Genomic DNA, 24,136 nt, shown 5'->3' with positions numbered 1-24,136 from the left:
AAGAGATGAGACTCTTACTAGAGGAAAGAAAAATATAAGCTGATTCCAGAAAAGAGAGCACTTGTGTAAGGTTAGATGATTAGATATAGTGAGAATAAAAGAAAGAAAGTAGGTATAGTATGTGAGAGAATAGAGTTAACCACAATAGTACTACTGTAAAGCTCAGGAAGATAGTGTAATGGTCCAAGATCAGAGAGGGGGATTTGTGGTATTGACAATAATATGAAGCATCACTTTTTTTACTATAATACTGGATCAACTATAATATGACAGGGAAATATGATGTGAATAAAAAGAATAGAAAGGAGAAGACCAAGAGTAGTGTGTTATTGACATACGAATGAAGTGAAGGAAGAAAAAGTAAAATTAAATATGAAAGAGAGAACAAGGAAAATCAGTCAAACAATGCAATTAAACAGAATGTGTGGGTGCTTCAGCCTTCACTGCCTCGCACAACCAAAAGGAGGATAATGACCAATCTGAAAGCAGTAAACAACCAAAAGCACCAGAAAGTCAAACTGCATGGAACTATGACAACAAAGGAATAAAAAAAAAAATCAAACAGAACTATCCAACCAGTAAGACAGTGGATTGTGTAGGCCCACTCAGAAAAACCTCAACACAGAGGACCTTGGGGGCAGGGCTGGCTGCCGAGCTCAGTGGACTCCATGGGAGGGGCTGACTTAAGGTGACTCAGATGTGGCTGTGGGTGAAGGCTGGGGTTGCCATGGTAAGAGAAGCTCCCATTTCAAGTCTGTTGAAAGTATGCTAGAGGCTAGCAGCACTTTACTTCTCTGGCCCCTCCCCCAGAGGCAGCATCACAGCACAACAAATAGGGTTGCCCTGTGAGGGTGCATACCTAAGGGCAAGTGCCCTTACAACCTGTCAGCTGTGCCAAGAAAATATTGCCCAAATGAAATAACAGAGTAAAGCCTCAGAGAGAGGTAAGTGAGGAGGAGATCGCCAATTTATCTGATGAAGAACTTAAAGCCCCGGTTATCAAAGTGCTCACAGATCTGATTGAGCATGGTCAACAAATGAAGGATACCCGAAGTGAAATAAAGCAGAGTGTTCAGGGAGCTGACAGTGACAGGAAGGAAACCAGGACTCAAAGCAACAATATGGGCAAAAGGAAAAAAATAAATATCCAGATCAAAATGAAGAAACAATTCAAAAAAGTGAAGAGACTCTCACAAACTTCTGGGACAACTTGAAACATTCCAATATCTGAATTATAGGGGTGCCAGAAGGAGAAGAACAACAGCAATAAATCAAAAACTTATTTGAACTTCATTTAAATAATGAAGGAAAACTTCCCCAATCTGGTGAAGGAAATAGACTTCCAGGAAGCTCAGAGTCCCAAAGAAGTTAGACCCAAAGAGGAACATACCAAGGCATGTCATTAAGTTACCCAAGATTAAAGACAAGGAGAGAATCTTAAAAGCAGCAAAAGGGAAGGAAAGACTTACCTACAAAGGAGTGCCCATAAGGCTCAGCTGATTTCTCAAAAGAAACCTTGTAGGTAAGAAGGGGCTGGAAAGAAGTATTTGAAGTCATGAGAGGCAAGGACCTAAATCCAAGATTACTCTATCCAGCCGAATTTTCATTCAGAATGGAAGGGCAGATAAACTGCTTCCCAGATAAGGTCAAGTTAAAGGAGTTCATCATCACCAAGCCATTGTTATATAAAATGGTAAAGGGACTTATCTAAGAAAAAGAAGATCAAATATGAACAGTAAAATGACAGCAAACTCACCACTATGAACAAATGAACCTAAAAGAAAAGAAAACAATGGAGACAAAAACTGAGCAAACAACCAGAATGGGAACAGAATCAGAGAAATGGTCATCATATGGAGGGATTTCAGTGGGGAATGGGAAGGGAGGAATGGGGGAGAAAGGTACAGGGAAGAAGCATGGTTAGTAGGCATAAGGTAGATGGGGAAAGATAAAAATGGCACGGAAAACAGGCCTCAAAGAACTTACATGTACAACTCATGGATAGGAACTAAGGTGGGGGAATACTGGAGTGGGGGATAGAGGAGGAAAAATTGGAAAAACTGTAATAGTATAATCAATAAAAATATTAAAAAATAAAAACAAAGAAAACTAAGCAGAAAGAATAGAAATAAAAAGAAAATGAGAAGAAAATATTAATAAAAATAAATAATAAAATGCAAGGTCTATAGGATAGAAAAGTGAAATTTGTCTCACTTTCTCAGTTGTTGGAGCTAACCTTGTGATTCCTCTCTGGATCTCTTTTTGATACTTGCACAGCTCCAGGTATTATTGTCTCACACTTGGAAGAAAAAAGGGGGAAAAAAGCCACCTGCTGACTTCAAGCCTGCTGAGCATGCTATAGGCAGAGTGGGGCTGGGCTTCACTTTTTTCCTTTCCCATTGTTTTTTGGAGGATGAGGCCTAGGTCTGGGCTGCAATATTCACAGGTGCCTATCTTTCAGCCTGGGTCTTCAGAGCACAGCCAGGCCCCCACTGTCCATTTGCACCAGGTAGGTGCCTTTAATCCACCACATTATGCCACCCTTGTGGTGTCCTGATTAGGAGCAACTTGCACTCCACCTCCTCCCTCTTTGCTGTCCTGGGTGCTGTGCACTCTCAAATTCCCTTCAAGGCAATATAGTTCCCCTAGTATATTAAGTCTCTCTTAGGACTGCTACTCCACTGTCCCCCTACTGACCCACTTTGATCAGTCCATGAGGTGCCCTGATTTGGAGCTAATCGCGCCCCTCCTCTTTGCTGGCCCAGCTGATATAAGAGTTAAACGGCTGCTGTGAGCCTGTTTTTTGAGTACATTACTCATTTGCACCTACCATTCTAAACAAGCTGACTTTTCACACAGCCCAACCTGGACCAGTCCAGATACTGTCCGGGTCAGGATCTGTTAGAGCCCAACTCTTCTCCCTTCTCCAGGTGTCACCTGGCTCCCCAATTTCTCTGGTAATGTCTTACCTGGCAACCATAGTCCCAGAGGGGTGTCACCACCTCTGTGTGTCTCCTACTTCATCTTTATTCCCCCCAGGGGCTTCAAGCATACAGGTCTCTCCTGGTGTGGGGCTGCCTTCCCTGCACAGGTAGGGGAGGGAGCTGTGGAGTTACAATTGCTGATCTGGCTCTCCTCCAAAGCTCCTGCAGCAGTCATTGACCCTGGCACCAGGAACCAAGCCTGGCACCCCAACAGCCTTGGTCCCTGCACAGGTCCCAGGGACCTTACCTTCTTAATGCAATCTCCTTACCATCTGTTTTTCAATGTCCTCTATGATTTTGGCTTCTTAATTTCATGTAAGCTGGGATTCCGTTGACTGTTCACTTCACTCTTCAGAAGAATGGCTAGGTATCCCAGTTGGGTACACAAGCAAGTGGATTCAGCTTCCACCTACCTCGCCACCATCTTCTGGACCTAAAATTTTTCTATTTTCAGCAATTGACATTACGTAAAGTGTTTATGCAAGACTTGTACATAAAGAGGAAAGTAAATATCACCCCAGTTACTATAATCTCTGTTTATATTTAAAAAATACATTCATATTTCTTTTTCGATATAAATTCATAATAGGTTTATTTTATGTAAATGATACTTATGCTTTTGTAACCTACTCTTATCATCCCCAAATAAGCAATCACAATATTATAGATGCCATTATCATTTTTAATGTTTATATATGTAGTATAAATTGATTTAAACATTTAAAGTTCAGAAAGTATGTTTCTATAGTTTAATCTTTTTTTTTCTTTTTTTAAAATTAATTTTATTTAGTTATTTTTCAAGTACAGTTTTTTGTGTATTTCTCCCATCCCAGCCTCCCCTGCCCCTTGCTCCCCACCTCCCTCCCATTTCCACCCCCTTTAGTTCTCGTCCCTGTGTCCTTTCTATTTGTTCCTCCAAATCCCTCCCCCTTTTTTCCCTTAACTTCCCTTCCTTCTCCCCTCTGGTCACTGTCCCCTTGTTCTCTATTTCAGTGTCTTTGTTTTGTTTTTCTTGTTTCTATAGTTTAATCTTAAAAAATCCTAGATGTGGTAATAATACTGGGTCAAAGGAAATACATACAGTCATGTGTTGCTTGATACAATATACTTTTTCAGAAATACATTGGTGATTTCATTGTGTAAACATCACAAGATGTACTTACACAAATGTAGATGGTATAGTCTGCTACACACCTAGGCTATATGGTATAGCCTGCTACTCCTAGGCTATAACATATTACTGTATTGAATACTTGAGGCAAGTGTAACACAGTGGTATTTGTGTATCTAACATATCTAAACAAAAAAAGGTACAGTATATTTTATACCACAGTAATATTTTATACCACAGTAATAATGTGGTATAAAATATTTAAACATGATATACCTGCACAGGACACTGACCAAGAATGGAGATTGCAGGTCTGGAAGTTGCTCTGGGTGAGTCACTGAGTAAGTGGTGAGTGGAGGTGAAGGCCTAGGACATATTGTATACTGTGATAGACTTTATAAACACTGTAATCTTAGGCGGGACTAAATTTATAAAATATTTCTTCAATAATAAACAAAGTTTAATCAGTTAAACTTTGCTTACTATAACATTTTTACTTTTTATAAACTAAAAAGGATTTAAACTTTTTGACTCTTGTATTAACCTTTAGCTTAAACACAAACACATTGTACAGCCACACAATGATTTTTTTGTTTATATCCTTATTCTACAAGCTTTTTTCTATTTTTTAACTTTTTATTCTATTATTATCTTTTTTTACTTTTTAAATTACTCTGTTTAAAACTAATAAACACAAAGTAGCCTAGGCCTACACAGGCTCAGGTAGGCCTAGACATTCCCCTCTTACATGAATATCTGTTGGTGTTGGGGTTCCATATTTTCATACTTTTTAAGGAATTTGTTGAGGCCTGGAATAGCATCTGCTAAACCCTTCACTGAATTCTCTTGAGAGTCCTTTTTCCTTCTTCTGCAGGTTCCTTTTCTTTTGTCTCTCCCTCAGCTGTATTTTCCTATTCTAGTTCCAACAACTCCTCAATAGTCAATTCCTTAGGAACCTGCTCTAGGAGCACCTCAGTGTCATCCTCATCTACATGAAACTTAAACTTTGACCTATTAACCACAACATTGTTGATTTTGGAGTCTTTGTACTACAACCTTATAATGGCTGTGACATCACTAGGTGATAGGGACTTTTCAGCTCTGTCAATAATCTCATGGGATCTTCAGTGTATATGGGGTCTGTTGACTGAAAAATCATTATGTGGCACATGACTATATTTACATTTTTTTTACTTAGGACTCTTTTAATTTTTTATTTTTAAATATATTTTATTGATTATGCCATTACAGTTGTTCTATTTCCCCCCTTCATTCCCCTCCACCCTGCACACCCCTCCCCCACCATTCCCCCCTTTAGTTTATGACCACATGTCTCAAGTTCTTTAGATTCTATATATCCCATACTATTCTTGCCCTCCCCCCTATCTATTTTCTACCTAACATCTATGCTACTTATTTTCTGTGCCTTCTCTCCCCTTCTCCTTCTCCCACTCCCCTGTTGCTAACCCTCCATGTGATCATTTCCATGGTTCTGCTCCTGATCTAGCTGTCCTCTTAGTTTGCTTTTGTTTTAGGTGTGGTTGTTAATCACTGTGAGTTTGCTGTCCTTTCACTGTTCATCTTTTTTATCTTCTTTTTCTTAGATATGTCCCTTTAACATTTCATATAATAAGGGTTTGGTGATGATGAACTCCTTGAATTTGGTCTTATCTGAGAAGCACTTTATCTGCACTTCCATTCTAAATGAAAGCTTTGCTGGATAGAGCAATCATGGTTGTAGGTCTTTGGATTTCATGACTTGGAACACTTCTTTCCAGCCCCTTCTTGCCTGTAAGGTCTCTTTTGAGAAATCCATTGACAGTCTGATGGGCACTCCTTTGTAGGTGACTGTCCCCTTATCTCTTGCTGCTTCTAGGATTCTCTCCTTCATTTGAATCTTGGCTAATGTAATTATGATGTGCCTTGGTATGTTCCTTCTTGGATCCAACTTGTTTGGGACTCTATGAGCTTCCTGGATTTCCTGGAAGTCTATTGCCTTTGGCAGATTGGGGAAGTTCTCCTTTATTATTCGTTCAAATAAGTTTTCCATTAGAGGCTGTTCCTCTTCCCCTTCTGGTACCCTTATAATTCGGATGTTGGAATGTTTAAAGATGTCCTGAAGGTTCCTAAGCCTCTCTTTTTTTTTGAATTCTTGTTTCTTCATCCTTTTCTGTTTGGTCATTTTTTTCCTCCTTCTGGTCCACTCCTTTGATTTGAGCTCCAGTTTCCTTTCCCATTACTCTTGGTTTCCTGTGCATTTCCTTTGATTTCAATTAGTTTAGCCTTCATATGTTCCTCTAATTTGTGACTAAAATTAACCAGTGCTGTGAGCATCCTGATCACCTGATCACCTGATCACCAATGTTTTAAACTGTGCATCTGAAAGTTTGCCTATTTCTTCATCACTTAGATTTGGGTGCTCTGGGGCTCTGAGTTGTTCTTGAGCCATGTTTTGATCTGTTTGTGCCTGTTATGTATGAGGAGCGGAGCCTTAGGTGTTCACCAGGGCGGGGCCACCCAGGTGGCTGGTTTGTGATGCTGTACGTGGGGGCGTGGCCAGAGAGGGGCCACCCAGGTTACTGGTTTGTGACCTCTATGTGGGGGTAGGGTCAGAGAGGGACAATGTGGGTTCCCTCTGCTGCTTCTTGCCACTGGGGCCTGCTTGGTCCATCTCACTGCTCGCTCCTTCACTGGTTTATCTGTGCGTGAATTTGTGACTGCAGTCAGCCCTCAGTGGGTCCACCTGCTACTCGACACCTGGGATGTGCCCTCGGCTGCTGGCGGGCCTGGGCCATGCACCTGGGTCGGTCCGTTGGCTCTTTCCTGCCTGACCCTGCCCTGCTGCTGGCTCTGCCCCTTATACCAGTTTGGCTGAAGGATTTGTTGTTGTCAGACTTCCATATAGTTCAATTTTCTGTGGTTTGTCTGTGTTTGTGTTGCTAAAACTTTGTTGTTTTTAAACTTGGTTGTGCTAGAAGGTGCAGTACTTCCACCTATGCCTTCATCTTGGCGGAAGTCCTATATTTAAAATTTTAAATACATATTTCCATATTGTATTGCATATAGTTTTACAGTGATATTTTTTGTTAGAGAACTTTTTCTTTTAGAAAAATGATTTTTGGAAAATTGTGTTAATTTGTTTCAGATATCTAAAAATACTATGCATTTATATTTTTCATCATTTTAGCTTTTGCCTATGATGACAGAGCAGCTACAGTGGATGCCATTTGTGAATTCTAAACTTCATGAACCATTTTTAAAATTTATATATTGGTCTCTACGGCAACTAGAAGCTGGAACACTGGTAATTTATTAATAGGAGTCTCTTCAACTACTACTTTTTGGTATTATTTCTTGTGACTTTGTTTTTCACTGTTTTTTTTTGGGGGGGCGCACCTGTGTTATATTTATATATCAGGACTTATTGCTTCCCTTGCTTCATTTACTACTTTTTCTTCTTTCTTCTTTCACATATCTTATTTCTCAGTGCCATAGATGTGATTCAATATGAAATGTTGTGTTTTCAGTTTCAGAATTGTATGAGTAAGGAGTTAAAACCAACTGTCATCCCCCCATTATTTAATTCATAATTTTTTATATTTTACAGAAGATAATGAAAGTTAATGATTTCTTGTGCTTATAATAGTAAACACTATCTAAATGAGATGATGAATATTACGATAACCTAATCAAATAAAAATTGTCTCAGCATCTTATAAAATGAATAGTATGTCATCTACTCATTTAAGGGTCATTTAGTTCAAATAATGAACTAGATGATTATATATTGCATACATATATAATCATTTGTATGAATTGTTCATCTCCCTCCACCCCCAGTTATTACTGATAAATGCTGTTATAACTTTCATTTGGTTAAAAAAGAGATCGAATTTGTGCTCAGGCAGTTTAGTCTTGGTCCTGTGGAATTGAAGAAGCACACAGCTGACCACTCGTTGCAGTCCTGATGTTTAAGTAGCACAAACCATCAGTGTTGGGTGGTGATGTTTAAATAATGTGATTATTAAGGTTAAGGAAAAATATCTTTTCTGAGGTGAGAAGTATCACAATCTAAATATTGTGCCTCCATGCTGCGTATAAGTAAATATATGGGTACTTATGCCAGTGTGTGCACACACACGCCTACACAACAGAATGTCATTTTTAATTTATTGGTCTTAACTGTGTCTCACCAAACAAAGTTATATAAATGCTCAGATCTGTTAATGCTACTGTCTTCTTTCTGCAGTGTTTTTTATTGTTATTTGAACAACAGTTTATGAAAATGGGTAGCTGAATGCTTGCTTTCAGCAACAAAAAGGTTCTACTTAGACAGTTGAATGAAACTTTCTCTTCCTTACAAATCTTTTTTTCATTTTTTTTCAGATAATTTTTACTTTACTTTTATTGTCACACTTATTATAAATTCAGCATCCCACTCTGTGTGCTATTATAGAGTACTGTGAGCCTACATCTACTTTTCTAGTGAAAAGTGGTGTTTTGCCAACTCTGACATTTACTTACTCAACATTTATTGATGAGTTTTTAATATTTAATTTTAACAATCATCCAATTGCATTTACTTTTTAAAAAATTTATCTTTTTACTTGAGATAATTGTAGATTCCACTTGTAGTTATAAGAAATAATAGATCACGTTTAACCTTTACCTCATTTCTCACAATAGTATGACTAGTACAATATCACAACCATGATATTACCATTGATACAGCCAAGTTAATAGAACAGTTCCATCTCCATAAAGATTCTCTATTTAAATATATATTTAAATAAATAAATAAATACACACACACACAAACACACTTCATTTGTTAGAGCAGGTTTGGAGTCACAGCAGAATGGAGCTCAGATATTTCCCATATGTGCCCTGCCCCCATACATACACAGCTTTGACCACTAAAAACATCCTGCACCAAAGTGGGATATTTGTTACAATCTATGAATCTACCTTGACACATCAATATTGCTCAAACTCCATAGTTTACATTAGGGTTCATTCTTGGTGTTTTATACTCTACAGTTTTTGACAAATATGTAATGGCATGCAAGCACCACTTTTTTGTTCTACAGAATAATTTGATACTAAAAATAATTTGCTCTAAAAATTCTCTGTGCTCTGCCTATTCCCTGTTCTTGCCTCCCTCACCTCTAACTCTTGGACACCACTAATCCTTTGACTGTCTCCATAGCTTTTCCTTTTACAGAATGTCATATAGTTGGAATCATACATATACAGCCGTTTCAAATTGGCTTCTTTTATTTAACAATATACATTTAGGATTCCTTCATGTCTTTTTATGGCTTGATAGCTCATTTGTTTTCATATCTGAATATTTCATTTCTCTATGTACCACAGTTTATCCATTCACTAAAGGCCATCTTGATTACTACCAAGTTTTGGGCAAGTATGAATAAATATGCTATAAACAACAAATATGTGCAGGTTTTTGTATACATACATTTTCAGTTCCTCTGGGTAAATACCAAGGACAAAACTGTTGGATAGTACAGTAAGAGTATTAGTTTTTTTAAAGAAATTGCAAATTGCCTTCTAAAGTGGTTATATCATTTTGCCTTTCTAGCAGAAATGACAGAGATTCTCTTGTTTCACATCCTCATCAATCTTTGATGTCAGATTTTGGGGTTTTAGCTATTCTACTGACATATAGTGGTATCTCCTTGTCATTTAAATATACAATATTCTTTTTTAACTTATTTTTAGGAATATCTTATTTTTTTTAATTTTATTTATTTATCTTTAGAGGGGAAGGGAAGGAGAGAGGGAGAGAAACATCAGTGTATGGTTGCCTTTCGTGCATCCCCTGCTGGGAACTGGCCTGCAGGGAACCGGCCTGCAATCCAGGCATGTGCCCTGACTGGGAATCAAACTGTGATCATGTGGTTCGCAGGCCCAAGCTCAATCCACTGAGCTACACCAGCCAGGGCAAGAATATTTTATTGATTATACTATTGCAGTTGTCCCAAATATTTTCTCCCTTTTATCCCCCACTACTCTGCCCTCCTTCCACAAGCAGTGCCTCCCTCTTAGTTCATGCTCATGGGTCATGCATATGAGTTCTTTGGCTTCTCCATTTCCTATACTATTCTTAACCTCCCCCTGTTTATTTTGTATCTACCATTTATGCTTCTTATTCCCTGTACCTTTTCCCCCCATTCTTCCCCTCTCCCTCACTGCTGATAACCCTTCACGTAATCTCCATTTCTGTGATTCTGCTCCTGTTCTAGTTGTTTGCTTAGTTTGTTTTTCTTTTAGTCTTCTCTTGGGTTTAGTTGTTGATAGTTTTGAATTTGTTATCATTATACAGTTTTTATTTTTGATCCTCTTCTTTTTCTTGGATAAATCCCTTTAACATTTCATATAATAAGGGCTTGGTGATGATGAACTCCTTTAATTTTACCTTATCTGGGAAGCATTTTATCTGCCCTTCCATTCTAAATGATAGCTTTGGTGGATGGAGTAATCTTGGATGTAGGTCCTTGCCTTTCATGACTTCAAATACTTCTTTGCAGCCCCTTCTTGCCTGCAAGAATTCTTTTGAGTAATATAATTATGATGTACCTTGGTGTGCATTTCCTTGGGTCCAGTTTCTTTGGGACTGTCTGAGCTTCCTGGACTTTCTGGAAGTCTGTTTCCTTTGCCAGACTGGGAAAGTTCTACTTCATTATTTTTTCAAGTAAGTTTTCAATTTCTCGCTCTTCCTCTTCTCCTTCTGGCACCCCTATGATTCGGATGTTGAGATGTTTAAAGTTGTCCCAGAAGTTCCTAAACCTCTCCTCATTCTTTCAAATTTTTGTTTCTTCATTCTGTTCTGGTTTATTTCTTCCTTCTGGCCCACATCATTGATTTGAGTCCCAGTTTCCTTCCCTTTACTGTTGGTTTCCTCAACATTTTGTTTTATTTCATTTTGCATAGCCTTCACTTCTTCCTTTCTTTTGTGACCGTACTCAACCATTTCTGTGATGAGCATCCTGATTACTAGTGTGTTGAACTCTGCATCTGATAGTTTGGCGATCTCTTCATCACCTAGTTGTATTTTTGATCTGTGCTTTCACTTGGGCCATTTTTTTTGGTCTCGGTACATCCGTTACACTGTAAAGGGGCAGATCCTTAGCTGTTTGCTAGGGTAGGGCAACCCATGTCCCTGCATGGTAGAGCTGTTTATGGGGGAGGGATCTGAAAAGGAACAATGCCACTTGTTCGGCTCTTGGCCAGCTTTCAGTCACTTGCCCCACTACCCACAAGCAAATTGGACCCTTCTGGTCCTGATTTCCAGGTGGGAGGGTTTCTGTATGTTTTAAAATCTGGTGTGTCTCTCCAACAAACTCTCCTGTGAGGCTGGGAATTTCTTCCACCTCTGCAATTCCCACAGGCATTTACAGCCAGAGATTTTGAGGCTTTTCTCCCCGCACTGGAACCTTGGGTTGTGTAGTCTATCCCTATCCCCAGTTGTTCCTCCCAGTTTATCTGCACACAAATGTGGGACCCCCACCCCCAGTCCACGCTAGGTGCCACCTTGCCATGTGTCCTCTCCTCTCCATCTGCTAGTCTCCACCTCTCCTACCAGTCTGGATGAATGTTTCTTCTTTAACTCTGTGGTTTTTGGACTTCCATACAGTTTGATTTTCTGGCAGTTCTGGTTGTTTTTGTTTTTAAGTTTGTTGTTGTCTTAGTTTTGGTTGTGGTAGGAGGCAAAGTATATCTATTTACACCTCCATTTTGGCCGGAAGTCCCACCTTTATGTTCATAGCAACCCTATTTACAATAGCCAAGTGTTGGAAACAGCCTAAATGTCCACCAGTAAATGGATAAAAAAAAACCTGTGGTATGTTTACACAATGGAATACTGTGCAACAAAAAGAATGAAGGAACTCCTACCATTTGTGATAGCATGGATGGAACTGGAGAGTATCATGCTAAATGAAATAAGCAAGGTGGTAAAAGACAAATAACTTACGATCCCCCTTATAAGGGGAACCTAATGAATAAAATGTATGTGAGCAAAATAGAAACAGACATACAAATAAAGAACAAACAGATAGTTTCCAGAGGGTGTGGGGAATGGGGCAATGGGAGAAGAAGGAAAGAGTCAAGGAACATGTGTAAAGGACAAATGGACAAAGACAAGGAGGGGGGATGGAAGGATCGAATGTGGTAGATGGGGGAGAGTAGGGCAGGGGAGAGTAATTCAGGAAAAAATATGAGGACAACTGTGACTGAACAACAATTAATTTTTTAAAAAGCCTCTGTTTGTGACCCTAACCCTAGCTACTGCCTGGCTTTCCACACACTCCAACTCTAGCAAGTCTAGAGTCTACCTCAGTCACAGCCATTTGTGGTCCACCTCTTCTCCTAGCTCTGGGTTCCATCAGAATCCCCCACACACTCTGGAGCTGTCCTGGCCTGAGACCACCTCCCCTGCCCCGCCACCCAGTTTGTGCACCGCCAGCAGTGTATGTGTGTCTTCATGCCTTCTCCCCTTTACCGCCTCCCTCTCCCCCTGACCCTGCCCCTGCCCCGCCCCCCCAAAAAACTTTGTTCATTGAAGTTTCCACTGGGGTGGATTTGAGATTTGCCTGCCCTGGGAGGGGAGGGAGCTGCTAGGCTGCAATCACTGATTCGGCTCTCCTCCAATATTTTTCCTGGGGGAACCTCATTTTCTGGCACCATGCCTGGGGACTTCCCCATCTGCCTATAAAACCTGCTTTACCACGTGTTTTGAAGTGTCCTCAGCACACTGGCTTCCAAACTTTATATCAGCTAAGGTTCTCTTGGTTCACTTTGTCTTTGAAAAGATCACCAAGTGTCCCATCCCAGTTGGGTACATGAGCAAGTGGGCCCAGCTTCCATCGACTTCACCACCATCTTCTCTCCTGTACATGCTTTTAAAATCAAATTTATTTCTACTTTATTCCTGTTATTCTCAGTTTTTATTATGAATGGTTATTGATTTTTTCATTCACTTTTTTTTGCATTAATTGACATGGTTATGTGATTTTTTTCTTTAACCTGATAATGTGATATGCTACATTTATTGACTTTGAAATATTGAAACCTCCATGCATTCCTGAAGTAAATCTATCTTGGCTGTGTTGTATACTTCCTTTTAAGTTTGCTGAATTCTTTTTTGTAATGTTTTGTTGAGGAGTTTTGTGTCTATTCATTGTAGATATTGTTCTGTAGTTTTCTCTATGTAATTTGTATAGGTGATTTGTAGTAGTTTGTGCTTTTCAAGGAATTGAACTATTTTGTCTAAGATGTCAAATATATATTTGTAGAGTTATTATCCTTTTGATGCCTTCAGTGTTTGTAGTGATAACCCTGTTTCATTTCTAGTATTGATAATTTGTGTCAATTTTCCTGATCTCTTTGTCCTTCTTTTCAGAAGTTTGTCTGTTTGTGTTGATTTATTTTTCAAAGGATCATCTATTTCATGATTTTCCCATTTTCAATTTTATCTTTATTATTTCCTTCCTTCTGCTTGCTTTGTATTTACTTTCATCTCCTTTTGGGGGGAGATTTTAAGCCATTTTATTTTATTTTTTCCTTCATTTATTATTTATAATTTTTAAATTTTTTCAAATACAGTATTTTGCCTTTTCCCCCCACCCTCCACCCCAGTCCTCCCCACCTCCCTCCCCCATTTCCACTCCCCCCTTGTTGTTGTCCATATATTCTTTATAATTATTCCTGTAAACCCTTCACCCTTTTCCTTCTTTATCCCCTCCCCTCTCCCCTCTGGTCACTGTCAGCCTGTTCTCTATTTCAATGTCTTTGGTTATGTTTTGCTTGCTTGTTCGTTTTGTTGATTAGGTTCCACTTATAGGTGAGATCATATGGTATTTGTCTTTTATCACCTGGCTTATTTCGCTTGGCATAATGCTGTCCAGTTTCATCCATGCTGTTGCAAAGGGCAGGACCTCCTTCTTTCAGCTGCATAGAATTCCATTGTGTAGATGTACCATAGTTTTTTGATCCATTTATTTACTGATGGGAACTTGGGTTGCTTCTAGCACTCGGCTATTGTGAATTGTGCTGCTATGAACATTGGGGTGCATAAGTTCTTTTGGATTGGTGTTTCAGGGTTCTTAGGGTATAATCCTAGCAGTAGAATTGATGGGTCAAAGGGCACATCTATTTTTAGTTTTGTGAGAAAAATGCCATACTGTTTTTCATAGTGGTTGTACCAGTCTGCACTCCCACCAAGAGTGCACTAGGGTCCCTTTTCTCCACAACCTGTCCAACACTGGTTGTTTGTTGCTTTGTTTATGATGGCCATTCTGACTGATGTGAAGTGGTAACTCTGTGATTTTAATTTGCACCTCTCTGATGTCTAGCAATACTGAGCATACTTTCATATGTCTCTGGACCTTCTGTATATCCTCCTTGTAGAAGTGTCTGTTCAAGTCCTTTGCTCATTTTTAAATTGAGTTGTTTGTCGTCTTTGAGTGGAGTCATGTAAGTTTTTTATATATATTGGATATCAAACACTTGTCTGAGAGATGATTGGCCAATATCTTTTCCCATACAGTTGGTTCTCTTTTCATTTTAATGGTGTTTTCTTTAGCTGTGCAGAAGCTTTTTATTTTGATGAGATCCCATTTCTTTATTCTTTCCTTCATGTCCCTTGCTCTAGGGGACATATCTGTGAAAATATTGGTTCATGGAATGTCTGAAATTTTTCCTTCCTGTGTTCTCCTCTAAGGACTTTAATGGTGTCAAGACTTGTATTTAAATCTTCTATCCATATTGAATTTATTTTTGTGTATGTGTAAGTTGGTTGTCGAGTCTTATTTTTTTGCATGTAGCAGTCCAGTTCTCCCAACATCCTTTGTTGAAGAGGCTATCTTTGCTGGACCCTTTGTCAAATATTAATTGACTGTAGAGACTTGGGTTTACTTCCGGGCTGTCCATTCTCTTCCATTGATCCCTGTGTTTGTTCTTATGCCAGTACCAGGTGTTTTGATTACAGTGGCTTTGTAATACATTTTGATATCAGGTATTGTGATTCTTTCTACTATGCTCTTCTTTCTCAAAATTGTGGCAGCTATTTGGGGTCATTTATGGTTCCATATAATTTTTTGAAGTGTTTGTTCTATTTCTGTGAAACAAGCCATTGGTACTTTAATAGGTATTTCATTGAATCTGCAAATTGCTTTGGATAGTATGGACATTTTGATTATGTTAATTCTTATGATTCATAAATACAGTATATGTTTCCATTTGTTTGTGTCTTCCTTGATTTCTTTCTTCAGTGTTCTGTAGTTTTCTGAGTATAGGTCTTTTACCTCCTTGGTTAGGTTTATTTCTAGGTATTTTGTTTTCCTTTTTGCTATATCAAATGGGATTTTTTTCTGATTTTTGTTTCTGATATTTTATTGTTGGTATACAAAAAAATGCCTTTAACTTCTGGATATTCACTTTGTATCCCGCTGTTTTGCCAAATTCATTTATTACATTGAGCAGTTTTTTTGGTGGAGACTATAGGATTTTCTATGTACACTATCATGTCATCTGCAAATAATGACAGTTTTGGTTCCTACTTTCTGATTTGGGTGCCTTTTTTTTTTCTTGTCTGATTGCTGTGGCTAGGACTTCCAATACTGTGTTGAATAGAAGTGAAAGTCGAAAACATTGTCTTGTTTCTCATCTTAGTGAGACAGCTTTTAGTTTTTGTCTATTGAGTATGAAGTTGGCTATAGGTCTCTCATATAAGGCTTTTATTATGTTGAGGAATGCTCCCTCTATTCTCACTTTGCTGAGTGTTTTTATCATAAATGGGTGCTGTACCTTATCAAATGCTTTTTCCACATCTATTGATATGATCATCTGGTGTTTATCTTTGCTTTTGTTTATGTGATGTGTTATGTTTATCGATAGTGAATGTTGTACCATCCTTGATTTCCTGTGATGAATCCCACCTGATCGTGGTGTATGATCTTTTTAATGTATTGTTGCATTTAGTTTGCCAATATTTTGTTGAGGATTTTAGCATCTGTGTTCATGAGTGATATTGGCCTGAAATTTTCTTTCTTTGTTGTGTCTTTATCTGGTTTGGGGATTAGGATGATGCTGGCTTTATAAAAAGAGTTTGGGAGTCTTCTATCATTCTGGATTCTTTGGAGTAGTCTGTGAAGGATAGGGGTTAGCTTTTTCTTAAATGCTTTGTAGAATTCTCCTGTGAATTCTACATTTGGTTCAGGGCTTTTGTGTGTTGGGTGTTTTTTGATTACTGCTTCAATTTTGTCTGCTGTTACTGGTCTGTTCAGGCTTTCTGCTTCTTCATTGAGTTTTGGAAGATTATATTTTTCTAGAAATTTGTCCATTTCAGTTAGGTTTTCAGATTTCTGGCATATAGTTCTTTTTTCTTTTTTAAAAATAATAGTTTATTGATTATGCAGTTATGGTTGTCCTGTTTTCTTCCCTTTCCTATACCCTGCACATCTCTCCCACCCATATTCCTTCAGTTTAGTTCATGTCCATTGTCATACTTACAAGTTCTTTAGCTTCTACATTTCCCATAATATTCTTACTGCCCCCTGTCTATTTTCTACCTGCCAGGTATGCTACTTATTCTCTGTACCTTTTCTTCCTCTTTCCTCCTCCCACTCCCCTGTTGCTAATCCTCCATGTGATCTCCATTTCTGTGGTTCTGTTTCTGTTCTAGTTGTTTGATTAGTTTGTGTTTGTTTTTGTTTTAGCTGTGCTTGTTAGTCATTGTGAGTTTGCTGTCATTTTACTGTACATGTTTTTTATCTTCTTTTTCTTAGATAAGTCCCTTTAACATTTCTTATAATAAGGGCTTGATGATGATGAACTCCTTTAACTTGACCTGATCTGGGGAACACTTTATCTGCCCATCCATTCTAAATGAAAACTTTCCTGGATAGAGCAATCTTGGATGTAGGTCTTTGGATTTCATGACTTGGAATACTTCTTTCCAGCCCCTTCTTGCCTGTAAGGTCTCTTTTGAGAAATCCGCTGACAGTCTGATGGGAACTCCTTTGTAGGTGACTGTCCCATTATCTCTTGCTGCTTATAGAATTCTCTCCTTCATTTTAATCTTGGCTAATATAATTATGATGTGCCTTGGTATGTTCCTCCTTGGGTCCAACTTCTTTGGGACTCTCTGAGCTTCCTAGATTCCCTGGAAGTCTATTTCCTTTTCCATGTGGGAAAGTTCTTTATTATTTGTTCAGATAAGTTTTCTACTTGTTACTCTTCCTGTTCCCCTTCTGGTACTCCTATAATTTGGATCTTGGAACATTTAAAGATATCCTGGAGTTTCCTAACCCTCTCTTCATTTTTTTTTTTTAATTCTTGTTTCTTTATTTTTTTCTGTTTGGTCATTTCTTTCTTTCTTCTGGTCCACTCCATTGGTTTGAGTCCCAGTTTTGTTTACATCAGTATTGATTTCCTGTGCATTTCTCTTCATTTCATTTAGTTTAGCCTTCATTTGTTCCTCTAATTTGTGACTAAATCAACCAGTTCTGTGAGCATCCTGATCACCAGTGTTTTGAACTGTGCATCTGATAGACTGGCTGTTTCTTGGTCGCTTAGAAGTATTGGCTCTGGGGCTTTGAGCTGTTCTTCTTCTTGAGCCATAATGTTTTGGTCTGTTTGTACCTGTTACATATGGCGGCCCAGCCTTATGTGTTTATCATGGTGGGGCAACCCACTGGCTGGGTTGTGATGCTGTATATGGAGGCAGGGTCAGAGAGGGGCAATGGTGCTTGTTCCACGCTCTGTCTTGGATTTCAGTCCCCTCTGCTGCTTCCTGCAAGTAAATTGGGCCCATATCTGGGAACCAGTACCCTTTGGTACTGGTTCCCAGGTATGTGGGCTTGTCTGTTCTCCAGGACCTTGTGGGTCTCTCCAACGAACTCTCAGTGAGCCTGGGAGCTTCTCCTGGCACCTCGATCCCAAAAGTTTTTTCAGTTGGTGCTTTTAGGCTTTAATTCCCATTGCTGAGGCCCTAGTTTGCATGATCTGTCTTACTGCTTGCTCCTTTGCCTGGTTTACCTTAGTATGAATGTGTGACCACGGTGAACCAGCCGCCTTGCGCCCTCAATGGGTCCACCCATTGCTACCCTACATCTGGGATATGCCAACTGCCTCCTGTGTGCCTGGGTTGGTCCGGCCACTTTTTCTTGTATGACCCCTGCTTCGCCAGCCACTGACTACTCCACCCCTCTTACTGGTCTGGATGAATGGTTCATTGCTGTCGGACTTGCATACAGTTCAATTTTCTGTGTTTTGGTTGCGTTTTTGTTACTAAAAGTTTGTTGTCTTTTAACATGGTTGTGTGCGGAGGCACAGTGTTTCCACCTATGCCTCCATCTTCGCCAGAAGTTCTCCTCTATGCGCTCTGAATGCAGGCAATGCCAGACAAGCTGGATATAAGATTTAGCTCAGCTACAGTGTTTGGGCGCACTGTGCAAGTCTAGCAGGGAATACAGTTTCCTTCTGCCACTCACTCTGTGTGAATGTAGCTAAAATGTCCCTCGGGGCACACCAGCTGCTGCTGGAGAGTTCTTTACAAAGCAGATGCCCACTGTTCTTAACAAATGCTTCACACAGCCCCACTTTTTGTACTGGTCCAGAGACTATCCAAGTCTGGGTCTGACACAGCTCAACTCCTTTCTTCTCCAGGTATCGCTGGCACCCCAGTTTCTCTGGTGGCAGTATCCACGGTCCCAGGGGGCGTGTACTGCCTCTATGTGTCTCCCACTTCATCTCTACTTCCCTCAGTGACTTTCAGAACCCAGGCCCCTCCTAGTGCCAGGCTGCCCTTCCTGCCCTGGTAGGGGAAGGATCTGGTGCTCTAACTCTTCTCCTCCTATCCTGCAGAAGGCACCAGGCTGGGGCCATAGCAGCCTTGGTCCTGGCACAGGTCCCAGGAACCTTATCATGCCAGCACACTCTCCTCACTGCCTGTTTTTCAATGTCCTCTGCAATTTTTTGCCTCCAGTCTTCAGGTAAGCTGGGATTCCATTGGTTGTTCACTCTGTTCCTAGGTGTTCCAAATGGGCACAAGGAGAAGTAGGCTCCACTCCCACCTACTTTGCTGCTGTCTTCCCTCCTTTCATCTTTTTTTTTAGGTTACAAAGGTGAAAAATATTATTGATTTGAGACTTTTCTTTTCTAACACATGCATTTAATGACATTTTTGTGCCACCATTGCTTTAACTGTGGCCCAAAACTTTTCATTTACTTTCAGTGAAATGAATTTTTTAAAAATTTTGCTTGAGATGTCCTGTTTGACACCCCATGTATTATTTAGAAGTTTGTTACAAGTCTTTCTGTTATCTTACTGGTTTTCTAGTTTGGTTGTATTATTGATTTTTTTTTTTTTGGCTGAAGCTGTGTGTTCTGCTGTTGTTGTGTGGAGTGTTCTGTAAGTGTGATTAGATCTCGCTGGTTGATGGTGTTGAGTTTCATAGCCTTGTTAAGATTCTGTCTAGTTGTATCAGATGTTCAGAAATGAATGTTGAAGTCTTTGGCTATAATTGTGGATTTATATATTTCCCCTGTTGGGTTTTATCAGTTTTAGACTCACATATTTTGCAACTGTGTTAGAACACATACATTTAGAATTATGTATTCTTAATAGATTGACTCTTTCATCATCATATAACATCCCTTTCTGTCACTGACAGTTTTCTTCATTTTCAGGTCCAGTCTCTGATACTACTAATATAGGCACTTCTGCCTTCATTTAATTCATAATGTCTTCTTTCATTCTTTTAATTTATCTGCTTACATTATTACATTTGAAATAAATTTTTTTTGTAGTTAGCATATAGGTAGTTTATGTTCTTAATCAACTTTAAGTTGTCTGTTTTAATTGGTGTATCTAAGACATTCATGTCTATTTTTTGTTTGTTTACTGTTTTTTTTGTCTGTTCTTCATTTCTCTGGTTTCTTTTACCTGCTTTCATCTGGGTTACTTAAAATATTTTCTTAGAATTCCAGTTTGATTTATCCTTACAGCTTGAGTATATCTGTTTGTACAGCTTTTTTAGTCATTTTTTTCTAGGTACTACACCATATGTAAGTAACTTATTACCATCTAATGGTTTTGTCATTTTATTAGTTCATAGAAATCTTGCCTTCCTTTAACCTTTCCACCCCAATTGTGTTAATACTCTTCTAAGTATATAGAGAACCAAATTAGCAGTGTTACCATTTTTGCTTCATCTGTCAAATATGAAATTCAAGAAGGAAAGTCTATTATATTTATTCATATTTTGCTTATTATTTCCTTTTTTCTTCCTTTCCTGATTTCCAGTGTTTCAGTGGTCTTTCTTTTATCATTTCATTTCTGTTTATAGAACTTCCCTTAGATAGTCTTTCAAACTAGGTCTGCTGATGACAGATTATTTTCTTTTTTTCTTCATCCTATAATGTCCTAATTTTTCCTTCTTTCCTGAACGGTATTTTCACTAGACATCACATTCTGTGATGACTATTTTTTCTTAGTACTATTCAAGTACTAAGTTGTAGTACTTGAAAAATGGTGCCAATTCCTTTTAGATGACTTTCGTGGTTTAAGATAAGAAACCCGTTATTTGAATTGCTTTCCTGAAATATGTTCATTTCTCTATCACTGCTTTCATTTTTTTCCTTTGGTTTTCATAAGTTTGGCTAAAATGTGTCATAAGTTTGTTGATTTCTTTGGATTCATCATGTTTGCGTATGCCGACCTTCTTCAACCTTTGGAAGAGGGTTGTGTTTATTTGGATCAAATCTGGAAAGTTTATGGTCATTATTTCTTCAAGTATTTTTTTTAGCCCCATCTGACTTTTTTTTTTCATTCAGGATTCTGATAGACATTATTGTTAAATCCTTTGTTATAGACCTTCAGTTCTTTGGTTCTGTTTATGTTTTTCCCCAGGTTTTTCTTCTGTTGTTCAGAATGGGTAATTTCTGTTGTTTTATTTTTCCGGTTAATTGGTTCCTTCCTTTCTTCCCTCCATACTGCTGTTAAAGGTATCCACTGAGTTTTTAATTTTGGTTATTACATTTTCAGTTATAAAATTTCCTTTTGATTCTTCATTTTGATTCTTCAAAGACTTTTTCTTTGTTAAGTTTTCCAAATTGTATTTAAAAACATAATTTCTCATTTTATCATGGCTGCTTTAAAATGTCAGATAATTCTAACATCTTTGTCATGTTGGTGTTAGTAACTATTTTTTCATTCAGATTGTTATCTTCCCAGTTTTTGATGTGATTAATGAGTTTTTAATTGAAAACTGGACATTTTGATATTATGTTTTACGATTCTGGGTCTTAAACATTTTGTTTTATCTGGCTTTCATTGACACTGCTGTGGTGGAGGAAAGGGTGGGAAGGTACCTCCTCTTTATTTCCCAGTGAGGTAGAAGTCCAGGTTCCCCATTAAGATGCCTTTTATTTCCTTTTTTGACTCATCTCTGTGGGTAAAACTTCCAATACTATATTGAATGGAAGTGGTGAAAGTGGAAAACCTTGTCTTGTTCTTGATCTTAATGGAAACGCTTTTAATTTTTGCCCATTGAGTATGATGTTGGCTGTAGGTCTCTCATATATGGCCTTTATTATGTTAATGAATGCTCACTGTATTCCCACTTTGCTGAGTGTTTTTATCATAAATGGGTGCTGTACCTTATCAAATGATTTTTCCATATCTATTGATATGATCATGTGATGTTTGTCTTTGCTTTTGTTTATGTGATGTGTTACATTTATTGATTAGTGAATGTTGTACCATGCTTGCATCCCTGGGATGAATCCCACTTGGTTGTGGTGTATGATCTTTTTAATGTATTGTTGGATGCAGTTTGCCAATATTTTATAGAGGATTTTAGCATCTGTGTTCATCATAGATGAACAATCAATATTGGCCTGAATTTTTCTTTATTTGTTGTGTCTCTGTCTGGTTTGGGGATTAGGATAATGCTGGCTTCATAAAAAGAGTTTGGGAGTCTTCCATCATTTTGGATTTTTTTGAATAGTCTGTGAAGGATAGGGGTTAGCTTTTTCTTAAATGCTTTGTGGAATTCTTCCTGTGAAACCATCTGGTCCAGGGCTTTTGTGTGTTGGGAATTTTTTTTATTGCTGCTTCAATTTTGTCTGCTGTTTTTGGTCTGTTCAGGCTTTCTGCTTCTTCTTCATTGAGTTTTGGAAGATTATATTTTCCTAGAAATTTGTCCATTTCACCTACGTTTTCAAATTTCTTGGCATACAGTTCTTCATAGTAATTTCTTACAATTGTTTTTATTTCTGTCGTGTCAATTGTAATCTCTCCTCTTTCATTTCTCATTGTGTTTATTTGGGTCTCTTCTATTTTTTTCTTGGTGAGCCTGCTTAAAGTCTTGTCAATTTTGTTTATCTTTTAAAAAACCCAGCTCCTGGATTCATTGATCCTTAGAATTGTGCTTTTAGTCTGTATGTCATTTAATTCTGCTCCGATCTTGGTTCTTTCTTTCTTTCTTCTTGCTCTGTGCTCTCTTTGTTGTTGTTCCTCCATTTCTTGTAGGCGTAGGATTAGGTTGTTTGTTCGCAATGTTTCTATCATTTTGAGGTAGGCCTGTATTACTATGAACTTCCCTCTGAGGACTGCTTTCACTGTATCCCATAAGTTTTGGGTTTGGGAGTTCATTTTCATTTCTTTCCAGAAACTTTTTCATTTCTTCCCTAATTTCATTCTTGATGCATTCATTCTTTAATATCATGCTATTCAATCTCCATGATTTTGAGTGTTTTGGGTTTTTTCCCTTGGGGTTGGTTTCTAGTTTCAGTTCCTTGTGGTCAGAGAAAATGCTTGGTATGATTTCAATTTTCTTAAATTTGTTGAGACTTGTTTTGTGTCCTGTCATGTGGTCTATCTTTGAAAATGTTCCATGTGCATTGAAAAGAATGTGTATTTTGCTTATTGGGGAAAGGTTCTATATGTATCATTTAAGTCCATTTCATGTATTGCATTGTTCAATGCCACAATATCTTTGTTAAGATATTGGATCTTCCATAATCTTTTGGAAGATCTGTCCATTTTTGACAGTGGGGTGTTGAAATCCCCTACTATAATTGTGATGCTGTCAATATTTTTTTTAATTCCTCTAGGATTTTCTTTATATATTTGGGTGCTCCTATGTTGGGTGCATGTGTATTTACAATGTTTTTGTCTTCTTGTTGGATTCTTCCCTTGAGTATTATGAAGTGACCTTCGTGGTGTCTTTTTGTGGCCCTTTTTTGAAGTCTGTTTTGTCTGGTATGAGTATTGCTATTCCGGTTTTGTGTTTTTTTTTTTCCCTTTCCATTTGTTTGGAAAATTTGTTCCCATCTCTTCACTTTCAGTCTGTGATGGTCTTTTGTCCTGAGGTTTGTCTCTTGTAGGCAGCATATGTGTGGGTCATGCTTTCTTATTCATGCAGCTATTCTGTGTATTTTGATTGGAGCATTCAAGCCATTTACACGTAAGGTTATTATTGATACATACTTATTCATTGCCATTTTTGTACCTATGTTCCTCTCTCTCTCTCTCTCTCTTTTCCCTCCTTTCTTTAGAGCAGTCCCTTTAAGCATTTCTTACAGAGCTGGTTTGGTGGAGGTATATTCTTTAGACTTCTTTTGTCTTGGAAGGTCGTTATTTGGCCTTGTATCTTGATTGAGTGCCTTTCTGGGTAAAGTAGCCTTGGTTGCAGCCCTCTGGTTTTCATTACTTGGAATATTTCTTGCCATTCTCTTCTTCCTTGGAGTGTTTTCGTTGAGAAGTCAGCAGCTCAGCTTTTGGGGCTCCCCTGTATATTCCTTTTATTTTTCTTTCTTGCTGCCTTTAAGATTCTCTCTTTCTTGGAATTTTGCCATTTTAATTATGCTGTGTCTTCAAGTGGGCCTGCTTGGGTTCCTCCTGACTGTGACTCTCTGTGTTTCCTGGATTTGTGTGACTTTTTCTCTCATCAAATTAGGGAATTTTTCCCTCATTACTTTTTCAAATAGCTTTTCTATCCCTTGCTCTTCT

At 38.4% G+C, this 24,136-nt stretch overlaps 1 protein-coding gene across 8 annotated transcripts in view; it reads left to right on the top strand.

Moving 5' to 3' along the window:
- Positions 1–24,136, top strand: part of CCDC138 (coiled-coil domain containing 138) — a 144,074-nt gene that overhangs the window by 67,812 nt on the left and 52,126 nt on the right. For 6 of the 8 annotated variants that reach the window (XM_053665266.1, XM_053665265.1, XM_037138360.2 and 3 more), the window contains one exon: positions 7,283–7,399. The exons of the other annotated variants lie outside the window; for them this stretch is intronic. In XM_053665266.1, the coding sequence (XP_053521241.1) occupies positions 7,283–7,399 (117 nt within the window). The remainder of the gene's footprint in view (positions 1–7,282; positions 7,400–24,136) is intronic. 8 annotated transcript variants of the gene reach the window in all.

Source organism: Artibeus jamaicensis, unplaced genomic scaffold, assembly GCF_021234435.1.
Source record: "Artibeus jamaicensis isolate MK-2021 breed Jamaican fruit bat unplaced genomic scaffold, CSHL_Jam_final contig_399, whole genome shotgun sequence".
NCBI lineage: Eukaryota > Metazoa > Chordata > Mammalia > Chiroptera > Phyllostomidae > Artibeus > Artibeus jamaicensis.
This window is presented reverse-complemented; position numbering and strand designations above follow the sequence as displayed.